Source organism: Scyliorhinus torazame, chromosome 17, assembly GCF_047496885.1.
Source record: "Scyliorhinus torazame isolate Kashiwa2021f chromosome 17, sScyTor2.1, whole genome shotgun sequence".
NCBI classification, from domain to species: Eukaryota; Metazoa; Chordata; class Chondrichthyes; order Carcharhiniformes; family Scyliorhinidae; genus Scyliorhinus; species Scyliorhinus torazame.
In genome coordinates, this window is record NC_092723.1 from 41741827 (window position 1) to 41753256 (window position 11430).

At 46.7% G+C, this 11430-nt stretch overlaps 1 protein-coding gene across 4 annotated transcripts in view; it reads right to left on the reverse strand.

Moving 5' to 3' along the window:
- LOC140393834 (mitogen-activated protein kinase 13-like) overlaps positions 1-8948 on the reverse strand; it is a 106769-nt gene extending 97821 nt beyond the window's left edge. For 2 of the 4 annotated variants that reach the window (XM_072480345.1, XM_072480343.1), the window contains exons 1-2: positions 8483-8943; positions 8199-8328 (exon numbers count right to left, since the gene is read on the reverse strand). In XM_072480345.1, the coding sequence (XP_072336446.1) occupies positions 8199-8328; positions 8483-8598 (246 nt within the window). In that variant the 5' untranslated portion in view covers positions 8599-8943. Of the gene's footprint in view, positions 1-8198; positions 8329-8482 lie in introns of those variants that run through there. The other 2 variants (XM_072480342.1, XM_072480344.1) reach the window with 2 other exon arrangements.
- Positions 8949-11430: the final 2482 nt, after the last annotated feature.

Here is an 11430-nt window from a genome sequence, read left to right on the forward strand (position 1 = left end):
CTCTCGGGGCTTCAGTTGTGCTGTCGCTGTCGCTAGCAGCCGAATCAATCGTCAGGGTGAAATTTGATTCTGGGGGCGTGGTCAAGGTCGTGTCTGTGGACGAGCTGCTGCTGCTGGGGGAGGGTGAAAATGGGTGGTCAGTGGGCGGGTCCTCATTGTCTGCCATCGCCAATGAGAGGTGGTGCGAGTGGCTGCACTGCGTTCCATAAACCTTAAGCTGGTTTACATGGAACTATCCTGATTTTCCGTTCAGATACATGATTTTATAAACTGCGGGGCTTACTTTGCCTGAGATTGAATAGGGTCCTGCAAATTTAGGGGAGAGGAATGAGCTGGGGTTGTATAAGGTGATCAACACTTGCTGTCTGAGTGTATACTCTGTCGGGTGTACTGTTTTATCAAAGCAGGCCTTACTCTGCTTTCGTTTAGCGCCTAGTCAAACAGCTGCAGCGAGCTGTGCTGCTTTAATATTCTCTACCATGTGCTGGACTGCTTTCTCATGGGTCAGGGCGGTGACTGCGGGACCGGCCAAATCAAGTCCGAATAAGTATTCGGTACCCTTCATGGGTCGTCCAGTCATGAGGGTATGGGGGGTATATCCTGTTGAGCTCGACACTGTGTTGTGAATAAACATCAGTGTGCATGGGAGCACTGTGTCCCATGTCGTGTTGTGCTGCTGCACCATTTTTCTAAGTATGGCCTTTAGTGTCTGATTCATGTGCTCCACAATGCCGCTGGACTGTGGGTGATAGGCAATGTGGAACTTTTGTTTAATCCCAAATATCGTCATAATATTTTTCATGACCCTGCCCGTAAAGTGGGAACCTTGGTCCGACTCAATACTACGGGGGAGACCCCATCTCGTAAAAATTTGTTTGGTTAAGATCTTTGCCATGGCCTTGGCTGTATTTGTTCTCGAGGGGAACGCTTCAACCCATTTCGTAAATGTGTCTATCACCACTAACTCATACTTGTATCCATTTCTGCAGGGGGGGAGGGGACCAATATAATCCAATTGAAGGTTTGTCCACGGGCCATTTACAGGGCGGGTGTGTCGTAGCTGGGCTTTTTTTGCATACCGATCGGGGTTGTTTTGAGCCCAAATTAAGCAATTTCCGACGTAATGGGTCACGTCGGTTCTCAAATCAGGCCACCAGCAGAGGGGTCTGAGGTGGGCAAGGGTGGATTCAATCCCTTGGTGTCCATGTCTGTCATGGAACTTACAAATTATCTCATTCCTGTCCTGGGTGGGGACTACATAAATTCCATCAGGAACGAATCGGGGTGCTGGACAATGTAAGCGATGGCTACTAACTCGGCTGCCTGCGAACCTAAGTGTCCAGGCAATTTTAAAGCTATCTCTTCTAAAGCGTGTCCCTGCACATCCTCTACATAAATACCACAGCCTGTTATCCTTTTTCGCTCAAGGACTGTGGCAGAGCCATCTACGTAAATTCTTAGTGCTTGGTCTGTGGGCTGGGGTCCGATACCTGTCTTTCTTGGCACGGACTTGGGAACAAAGGGTGCTGTGCTGTGCTGGGGGGCTATGATCTCGCACTCATGTGGGGTTCCTGCATATGCAAATTATCGGCCAGAAACGTGTGCATTTTTGTCCGTTTTACAGTGATGTTGCGTCTCTGTAGGAGTAGGGTCCATCGTGCTGCTCGAATTTGGCTTACTGTACCGTCTTTTAGTCTGCCGTCCAATAAAAGCTGTGTCGGGGTGTGCTCGGTCAAAATGGTTACTGGGTTGAGTCCGGTTCTGTACGAGAAGTACTGTACTGCCCAGAAAATCGCTAACAGGTGCATCTCGCAGGCTGAAAATCCTTGTTCCACCAGATCCAAGACTCGTGAGGCATAGGCTATGGGTCCTAGACGATCGTGCCTTTCCTGCAGGAGTACGGCCGAAAGGGTTCGGTCTGTGGTCGCTACCTCTATCGCGTCTGGGGAGTGTGGATCTGGGGCTTGCAAAGCGGGGGCTCTACTCAGGGCGCGTTTCAAAGCATCCACGGCAGCCGTGTGCTGTGGAAGCCATTTGTATGGGGCCTGTTTCTTTAGGAGCTCGGAAAGTGGGGCTCCTTTTGTGGCAAATCCGTCTATGTGGTTCCTACAATATCCAATCAGTCCTAAAAATGACCGGAGTGCTGTAACGTTTTGGGGCAAGGGCAATTTGACAATGGAATCTATGCGTTTGAGTTCTATCTCACGCTTCCCAGGCGTGATGACCGTACGTAAATATGTGACTTTTTCCTGTAGGATTTGGGCTTTCTTGGGGTTAATTTTGCATCCAATCGTTGTGAGCAGTTCTAATAATTCAGAAAGAAGCGAGATGTGCTCTTCCTTGGTGTCGTCTGTAGGAGCAAGCGTCCACATACTGAACAAGTCATTCGGGGAGGGAAAATTTAGATAATCCGTTTGCCAATTGTCTGTGAAAAATGGAGGGGGAGTTGTGGAAGCCTTGTGGAAGGCACGTCCACGTGTACTGCTGTCCTTGGAAAGTGAATGCAAATTTATACTAACATGCTTTGTCCAGTGGTATGGACCAAAAGCCATTGCTGATGTCCAGTACATAAAAAGTTTCGACTGGAGTCCCTGTCTCAATATGGTCTCGGGACTCGTGGCAACGGTGGGGGCTGCTAGGGGAGACACTTTGTTCAATTCTCTGTAGTCGATGGTCAGTCGCCATGATCCATCGGGTTTTCTTACTGGCCAAATCAGGGCATTATTCGTCGATGCGACCGGTCGAATCATGCCTTGATTCAATAAACTTTGAATTACCTTGGCTATCTCTCCCTCGGCTTGCTGGGGAAGCCACACTGTTTCTGGGGCTTGGGATCGGTACCTGTAATGTTTACTACACCTGGGATTTTGCCGTAGTCGTGCTTGTGCTGGGCAAATGCAGCTTTATGTCTTTTCAAGACCTCTCCAACCGCTTTGTCTGTGGTAATGGTTTGTGGATCAAACCAGTACTCTCCGACTGAGCTGATTCTATGGGCATAATTTCCTACTGTGAGAGGGGTGGGGGCTCGCACTGCTCTAGCCATTTTCCATATGCATCGGTTGACTGGGTCGAATGAAAGGTTGTGTGCACTCATGAAATCGATGCCTAGGATGTGTTCTGCTGCCTGGGGCAAATCTACTAAAAGAAATGAGTTTTGGAGGAGTTTAACGTGGTTCGGGACCCTCCTGTGTCCCAAAGGAATTCTACGGGGTGTCCCCGGACTGTGCCTGCAACTATCGGCCTTCCGGACTTATCCCAAAGGGTATCACAGACCCAGTTGGGGAGCCCGAACACCGTCAGTCGGTGCCATTCATGGCCGAATTATCTGGTCGGGCGCTAACACTGTGGATGGGTCTGGTATTGTTTCTGGGGTGGACATTTGGGTGCTGATTCAGTTACTGCTTTGGGGGGGCATTGCATTCTCGGGCATAATATCCCTTGTGTCCACAATTATAGCATTCCTGTGTCTTGGGGTGCTGCGTGCTACCTCTGCCTTCATTTACCCATGCGGGATTTTGGTGTGCCCTTACTGGGCTCATTGTGGCATCTGCTCTCTCATGCTCTGTCTTTTTCTGTACAGACTGTTCCCAAGCTCTGGACAATCACTTTAGAACCAACACTTCATTGTGTGCTGGGTCTGAGGGGTCGTAACTGGCACATGCCTTCTGTCCTGCCTCTATGGCATGGGATACTAACGTACGAGTCCATTTGGCCGTATTGTCTACTGATAAATGGGCACGGGCTAACTCACCAAATACCGCAGTAAAATGGATCCAGAGGCGTCCAGCAAACGCTGTTGGATACTCTGCCTTTTTCTGCCTGCACTGGTTGTGTCCATCTGCCGGGTCTCTTCTATTATATCCTATGGCGTCTAAAATGGCCGTTTTCATTTCTTGGAGGCTACCTCCTCCTACATTTTGTGGGTCGGGAAGGGCTGAACTAACTGACGGGCCCAGGCTCATCACTATGAGCTTTACCTCTTCCTGCTCGTCTAAACCGTACATGAGGGTCTGTTGTTTCACTAACTCGAAAAAGTGATGTGGGTCCGATGTGGGGTGGAAAGCCTCTATCTTCTCGCGGGCATCTCTTAACTGGGTGATAGTTAATGGGGTGGTGTACACAAAATCGGGTTGGCCTTCCGTGGTAACCCTGCGCTGTGTGGTAATGGGGCACATTGGGTTGGGTGCTGCCTGTGCAGTCGATGGTGCGGGTGCTTTTCTTTTCGGGGCCTGGGGGGCTCTATTTTGATTCTGGGTCTCACTTACATACCGTTGGGCCGTTTCACTGAGTTCCTGCCAATCGGGGCTGTCTTCCTGGTCTAGCTGTGGGCCAAAGGTGGCTCTAAACCCATTTTGAACCGATAGCAGGGATTGCAACTTTGCAATTTGCTGCCTGCACTTGGCATGATCCACCAAACTCTGCCTCTGTTCCGTGGTGGAACTGTGGAGTGCCTTTAGATCATCGCACTGTTTCCTTAACTGTTGTACCTGATTCTCTGTCTCTTCTCTTACCATTACAGCACGTTGTGTGTCCTGGTAGGCCTTATCGTACTGGATTTGGAAACTGCTAAGGTGGGTGAGACAGGATTGATGTGCCCTCTTGACATCATCCATTTCTTTGTCCTTCGCTGCTAACTGCTCCCGGAGCTGTACATTTAACCTTTCGCTTTCACTTAAATCTCCTTCTCTACTTCTCTCCTTCTCCTCAAGCTGCTTACGGAGCGTCCTCACGATCTCCTCTGTGCCTCGCAATTGTGCCAGACAGGACACGATTGCCATCAGCTTACGAACCTTAGTCAAACTCTTCTTATGGATCTCGGTCAGGCTGTCCCACCAAGTCTGTCCTATGCTGCCAAAACCTGTCTCTTCATTGGCGCAAAATTCCGACCATAGGGGCCATCCTTTCCCCTTTAGGTATTTCCTAATCTCTTCTTCCCATACGGGACACTGTTCTGATCTATTGGTCGCTGCGACCTCAGGCTCTTGTGGATGCATAAGGCGTTCCATTGCCTTCATGGCCATCCCTACAATTACTTCTGTCTACCGGAAATTTGGAACAAGGGAGAATAAAGCGGTGGTGCAAACACGGGTATGGCTCAAGCTATTTTCCGGTTTACACAACTCCCGAATGTTTCACGCAACAAAATCTACCGAGTTTCCCTTATATCCCTTTGTTAGTACGCATGCAGATTACACACTTCCGAATTCTGGAGTTTGATCGATACTGGTTTCGCTTGTGGTTTCTTTACTTTGCCAATTTGGATTCTAATTCAAATGCTATCTCTCGGAGCTACATGGTCACTTCTGGGTCGAGTCCCGTCAGATGTCGCCAACAATGTTGCGAGTCGTTCTTATACTCTTTTCTCTGTCCTTTCTGTGGCTCTGTTCCAATTATGGCAATCAGTGAACTTGCCCTTCTTTCTATGTTATCTATGTCCTAATGCTTAGAGTCGCCAGGTAACAAATGATACCACCACAAGGTTCAACCTGCTATCGATCAAAGAGCCCAACACCAGTTAGTTAGTTCAAGATCAAAGGTACTTTATTTACACACAATTAGTCATGCAACATAAACACTACTAGTTAATTACACCTATCGACTAAGACAACCTGTACTTAACTTCGGGCACCCGGCTTAGGTCAGAGAACAGTGGCCGCTGTTCGATTCTGGATCTTCTCAGGTCCGGAGGAGTAACTGCTGCTCAGCTCGGCTCATCCGTCTGGTAGCGAGCGTTGAACTTGCACTTGCTTCTGGTGTTGCTGCACTTGGCGATGGCCGTGACCGGGATACCAGGACCAAGAGAGAGTGAACATGTGCCGAACTCTTCGTCTTATACTCGGGGTTTTTTCACGCTCTTTTGGGCGGTCCTTCAATTTGGGCCTTACTAATTGGGTGATCCCTGATCCCTCTGTTCGATTCCTTAACCAATAAGTGGGCGGGAATCTGGATGGCTGGGCGTGTCCCAAGCGGTCACTGACCCCGTTGTTTGCGTTTCCCTTGAACAGGGAGTGGCGCCAAAAGTCTGGGACTGTCCCGGTTGCTCGAGTACCAGTCCTTTGTTTTGGTGAAGATGGGCCATCAAATGCTAATCGGCCCCATTAAAATGCTAATTGGACGGAGTTTTGATACAGTCTGGACTTCTTGCTGATAAATATGCATTTCAGGCTCTGAGCCTGCCTGAGTCTTGGCTTGTCCATTTTACCCGCTAGGCTTTGCGAGTTTCTCTGTACCTAGTTGGAAGTGGCCATCCCAGATGGCTACACCACAAAAGTATTTTTTAAAGTTAAAGAGCCGTTTGGGCTCACTGTCCATCAGTGGGATTGATCTAATGAGTCAGGAGCTGTCCCATCTTGCCTCCAGACTGGGTCATCTCCACTCCACAGTTGCCATTGCTGCTCAGAAGAGGGGGCAGCTCGCAGCCCCAAATGTAACCTCTAAGATGGGACGTCATGGCCCACAGTTTGGGAACCACTACGAGGTACTTCCACCAAATGCTGCATACATGCTCCTCAATTCAAAATTACTATCATAAAACGTATCCTTCCTATAACAACGTACAGTGCGAAAGCTATATTGATAATTAATCATAATAATAATCTTTTATTATTGTCACAAGTAGGCTTACATTAACATTGCAATGAAGTTACTGTGAAAAGCCCCTAGTCACCACATTCCGGTGCCTGTTCGGCTACACTGAGGGAAAATTCAGAACGTCCAATTCACCTAGAAAGCCCGTCTTTTGGGACTGTAGGAGGAAACTGGAGCACCCGGAGGAAACCCACGCAGACATGGGGAGAACATGCAGACTCCTCACAGTCAGTGACCCAAGCCAGGAATCGGGCCCGGGTCCTTTGCGCTGTGAAGCAAATGTGCTAGCCACTGTGCTACCCTGCTGCCCCATATGGTTCTTTGTTCCCAGTTCCTCTTTTTTTAATCTATACTTATCTGTTTTCCTGAAGGAAACACTCCAGGATAAGATGCCACAGTGACCTCGCCATCAGTATTCATTCAAATGATATCTGTAGATTTTTTTAAAATTGCTGTTTTTTTACAAAACTTTAGGACCACCATCACCATCTTCCTGTTTCTAAAGCTGGGTGTTATCAATATTTGGTTTATTTTTTGGTCCATATCCTTAGTTCCGCGTTCCTGCAGTGTTTATTGTTTTCAGTTACATAGATCATTTTCACTTTTCACATTGTTTCAAAGACATTCAATTTTGCAAAGAGGACCTTCTAAGAAAATGGCTATTCACTGGCATTATCTAGGAACCTGTCAATGGCACTTCACCATCAGCCAATAGAAATAGATTCATTGACCTGTCACCTTCTCCCACAACTCTCTTGCAGAATATCTTGTCAATGCTCATTTAGCAGCTTGCAATCAGCTTGCTTAATCAATGTGCACAAGACAGTCAATTTGTGAATATATAACAAGGGCCCACAAACTGTACCAGCTAATTTGTTCAGAGATGATGTTGGCTGAAGCTTATACATTGGTCAAGGAGGACTACCCTCCTCGTCCTCAAAATAACGTATGGAAATCTTAACAACATCAACCGCAAGACCCTGACCCCCCCCCCCCCCCCCCCAATTACTTCCCTACATTGTACTTACATTTTATGTTAAGGTGTGTATAAATCTGTGGTTCATTTACATTTTATTTCATTTTCATTGATTTTCATTTCATTTTTACTGATGTGCTCTAAAGGCAGCGCCTTGTGGCAACAACCTCTTGCCATTTAACTGGTTAGCTCCACCATCTGTGCGTATTTTTGAGATATGTCTTCTAGCATTTAATATCACAATCGGTATTTTTAAAAAGCTGCCTACAGTTTTCAATTAACCTCAGGATCTTAGATATTAGTGACCTTAGAGTGACACTCCACGTAAACCAGTGACCCTTACCGCAAAATAACACACTGGTTATGAAGCGGCCTGTGTGTCTGTGAGTTCCATAAAATAGGGCACACCCAGATTTGGGGTGCAATTCCATGGGATTTACTGTGAGATGAATAAACAACTAAGAAAGCAGAAATATTTCAACTGCCCCCCCCCCCCCCCTCTGACTTCAATCATCCCCACTTCCAAAGATGTTTGCAGCTAATGACATTGAACAAATATTAAACTTTCGCATTGAGCGCAAAACACAAAAGGAGAGTGTTGTTCAAAGGGGGGGGGGGGGGGGGAAGGACTTACATTTTCATGTTTCATGTGTTTCAGTAGTTTCAACTCTCTGTAAGCCCGCTTGGCGAAAATTTCAGACTGAAATGGGCGGTACAGTTTCTTAATCGCGACTTTGTTCCCCGTTCGCCTGTCCATTGCAGAGCTGTTGATATCAGAATGTGAATAACATCAATATTTACGTTCCTCTCTCAGCGTTTCTATCAGGCTGCAGAGATATTTTTACGTGACACGGCTTAAGATCAAAGCAAACCATCTGTCCCAGTCACCCAGCATATATACACTTCTTGTAAATTTACCAAACTGTGCCATAGGCTCCGGATCCTATGGGAGAAAGATTCACGTATCGTTCTCGCACTTCCCAAACGGTGTTCTCGATGTCTTGACGGGAGGAATGTGTTTGCGGGTCGTTCATGTCGTCCTGTTGTTCTGGGGTGCGGTGGCGGGGGAGATGGTTAAAACATGAAACTTGCGAGATCAACGATTGCAACAAAAAAAAACACCCAAGATTCTGCAAACTTCTTGAACAATGGCTGCAGTGAAAAGTTTTTGCAATGCTTCAAGAAATCCAGTTATCACTTCCTGTCTCCCAAAATGCGAATCGCTCCAGGTAGAGGGTGTGTACCCAGTCACAGGGTAATATCCACATTTGGTAAAGGCACAGGCGAAATCAACTTGGCAGAAACTTGCATCTTGCGAATAATCGAGCTTAACAAATAAACCAGCATCGAAAATGAGAACAGAAAAGGCTAAAACAGTTCTTCCACAAATGTTGATGCGTTTGAATACAGTATTCCTGGTTTTTTTAAAGTGCAATTGCATAACACTCAGTGGACGGCAGCCAAACACTAAGTTTTGCTTTTGGGAGTTAAATGGGTTGTCTGGCATTCACTTACTTGGATGATTCACTTGCGAAACCCTGCTCACATTGGGGGAAAACGATTTTGACCTTTATATTAGTCAGTTAGTAGTCCTCCACTTTACTATTTAGTAGGATTACATGAACTCCCATTCAAACTAACAAAAAAATAAAACTTCTCAGAGCCAATCATAGTCCAAAGATGTGCATGTTAGGTGGGCAATTTTCCCCTTAGTGTCCAAGGATGTGCAAGTTAGGTTAAGGGGGTTTGATGGGCTGGTGAGTGGACCTAGGTAGAGTGGAGGGTCTGTGCAGACTAGATGGGCTAAATGGCCTCTATGATTATGTAGAACACATTTTTATTATTTCTCGCTCATCTGTAGCTCACAGCCTCCCCGCACTGCACCCCTTCTCCTATCTCCTCCTGTACCAAAAACCTCCCTCACTACAATGTTCTCTTGGGCCACTGAACCGCTAAAATCAGAATCGCACAAGGTGTAACACCTGCCCCTTTACCTCTTTCATGCTTAACATCCCAGGCCCAAAACACTCATTCTAGGTTAAACCAGCGTTTCACTTGCATCTCTTCCAATTTGGCCTACTGCATTTGCTGCTCCCAATGTGGTCTCCTCTATATCGGAGAGACCAAAGGCAGACTGGGTGATGGCTTTGCTGAGCATCTTCGGTCTGTGTGCATTCAGGACCCTGACCTTCCTGTTGCTTGCCATTTTAACAAAAGACCCTGCTCCCATGCCCACATGGCCTGCTGCAATGTTCCAGTGAAGCGCAACGCAAACTGGAGGAACAACATCTCATCTTCCAGTTAGGCACGCTACAGCCTTCCGGCCTGAACATCGAATTCAACAACTTCAGATGATCAGCTCTACCCCACATTGATCCATTTGTTTTCATTTCATTTTATCTGTCTTTTACCATTTCTGTCTTTCTTAATATATATATATTTAATTCTCCCCCCAATCCTATCCACCTTTCCTTCATCTTTCTCCTCCTTGCTTCCCCCTTCCCCTCCCCCCACATCTACAGTTCATCCTCTGATGTTAGTTTCCCTACTGTTTGACCTTTCACATCTTTTGGCCTCTCTGGGGACTGCCATTAGCACTCTTTCCCCTTGGTTTCTGTGGCCATTAGCATCCGGTTTCCCTGGGTTTCTGTGGCTATGACTCATCTTTCATTCTCACTCCACAGTATAAATATTTCCCACTTTCTCTGTCTGTTAGCTTTGACAAAGAGTCATCGGACTCGAAACGTTAGCTCTTTTCTCTCCCTACAGACGTTGCCAGACTTGCTGAGATTTTCCAGCATTTTCTCTTTCGCCTCTAAAATCAGACCCTCATCAAGTTAAGGCTCGATTTTGGATTGGAATGGTTTATTCCCACCTGTACCGAGGTACAGTGAAAAGTGTTGTTCTGCGTACAGTTCAGACAGATCATTCCATACATGAAAAGAAATACATAATAGGGCAAACAAAAAAACCACAATGTAAATACATATACACAGATGAAGCATCCAGGAGTGTAGCACTCCTCGGTAGAGAATTTGTGTGAAGAGATCAGTTCAGTCCATAAGAGGGTCGTTTAGGAGTCTGGTAACAGCGGGGAAGAAGGTGTTTTTGAATCTGTTAGTGCGTGTTCTCAGACTTCTGGATCTCCTGCCCGATGGAAGAAGTTGGAAGAGTGAATAAGCCGGGTGGGATGCTTGAACTCATCCAAAATGCCAGGGCATATATCCTCAGCTACATAAACCCTAATGTTCCATAATCCCTGTGCTTGCAACACGTCAATGAATTCCCCAGATCCCAGTGTGTTGATCTCCAAATTGCATATTACAGCTATGCTTCTCCTTGGTGATCTAAACCTTCCTGCCAAGATCACTGGTTGCCCTAACCATTTGACCCCTACTTGCCCCTTTCCATGTGACTGCTTATTCCGGCCACTGAAGATGTTGATTAAATGGAAATGTGTAGTTGGAAAAGGAAGGTTTCGCGAACATTGTTTTAAAACGGGGTCGTAAGTGACAAAGCAAAGATAACTGGGTCGAAAATCCCAGACAGCTGGAGCATAGCTCTCAGTTGCATAGGCCCTAAAGCTCGAACTCCTTCTCTACATCTGTCCACATTTTTACCTCACTTTCTTCATTTCAGATTCTCTTTAGGACCTACCTCTTTAAGGTTTTGGTCATCTAACTGATACTGTGGGCACGATCTAATGAAAGAAAAACAGAGTACGTTCTGGGCGGGATTAGCACCGGGAACTTCCCCGCTATTTAACGGGGTTTTTTCGTGTCTCACCGGGGAACGCCCCATCGAGACCGCACTCAGTGGCATTTCCAGCACTGAGGAGCTCCACTCGTCAGTGTAGGAAAATCTCT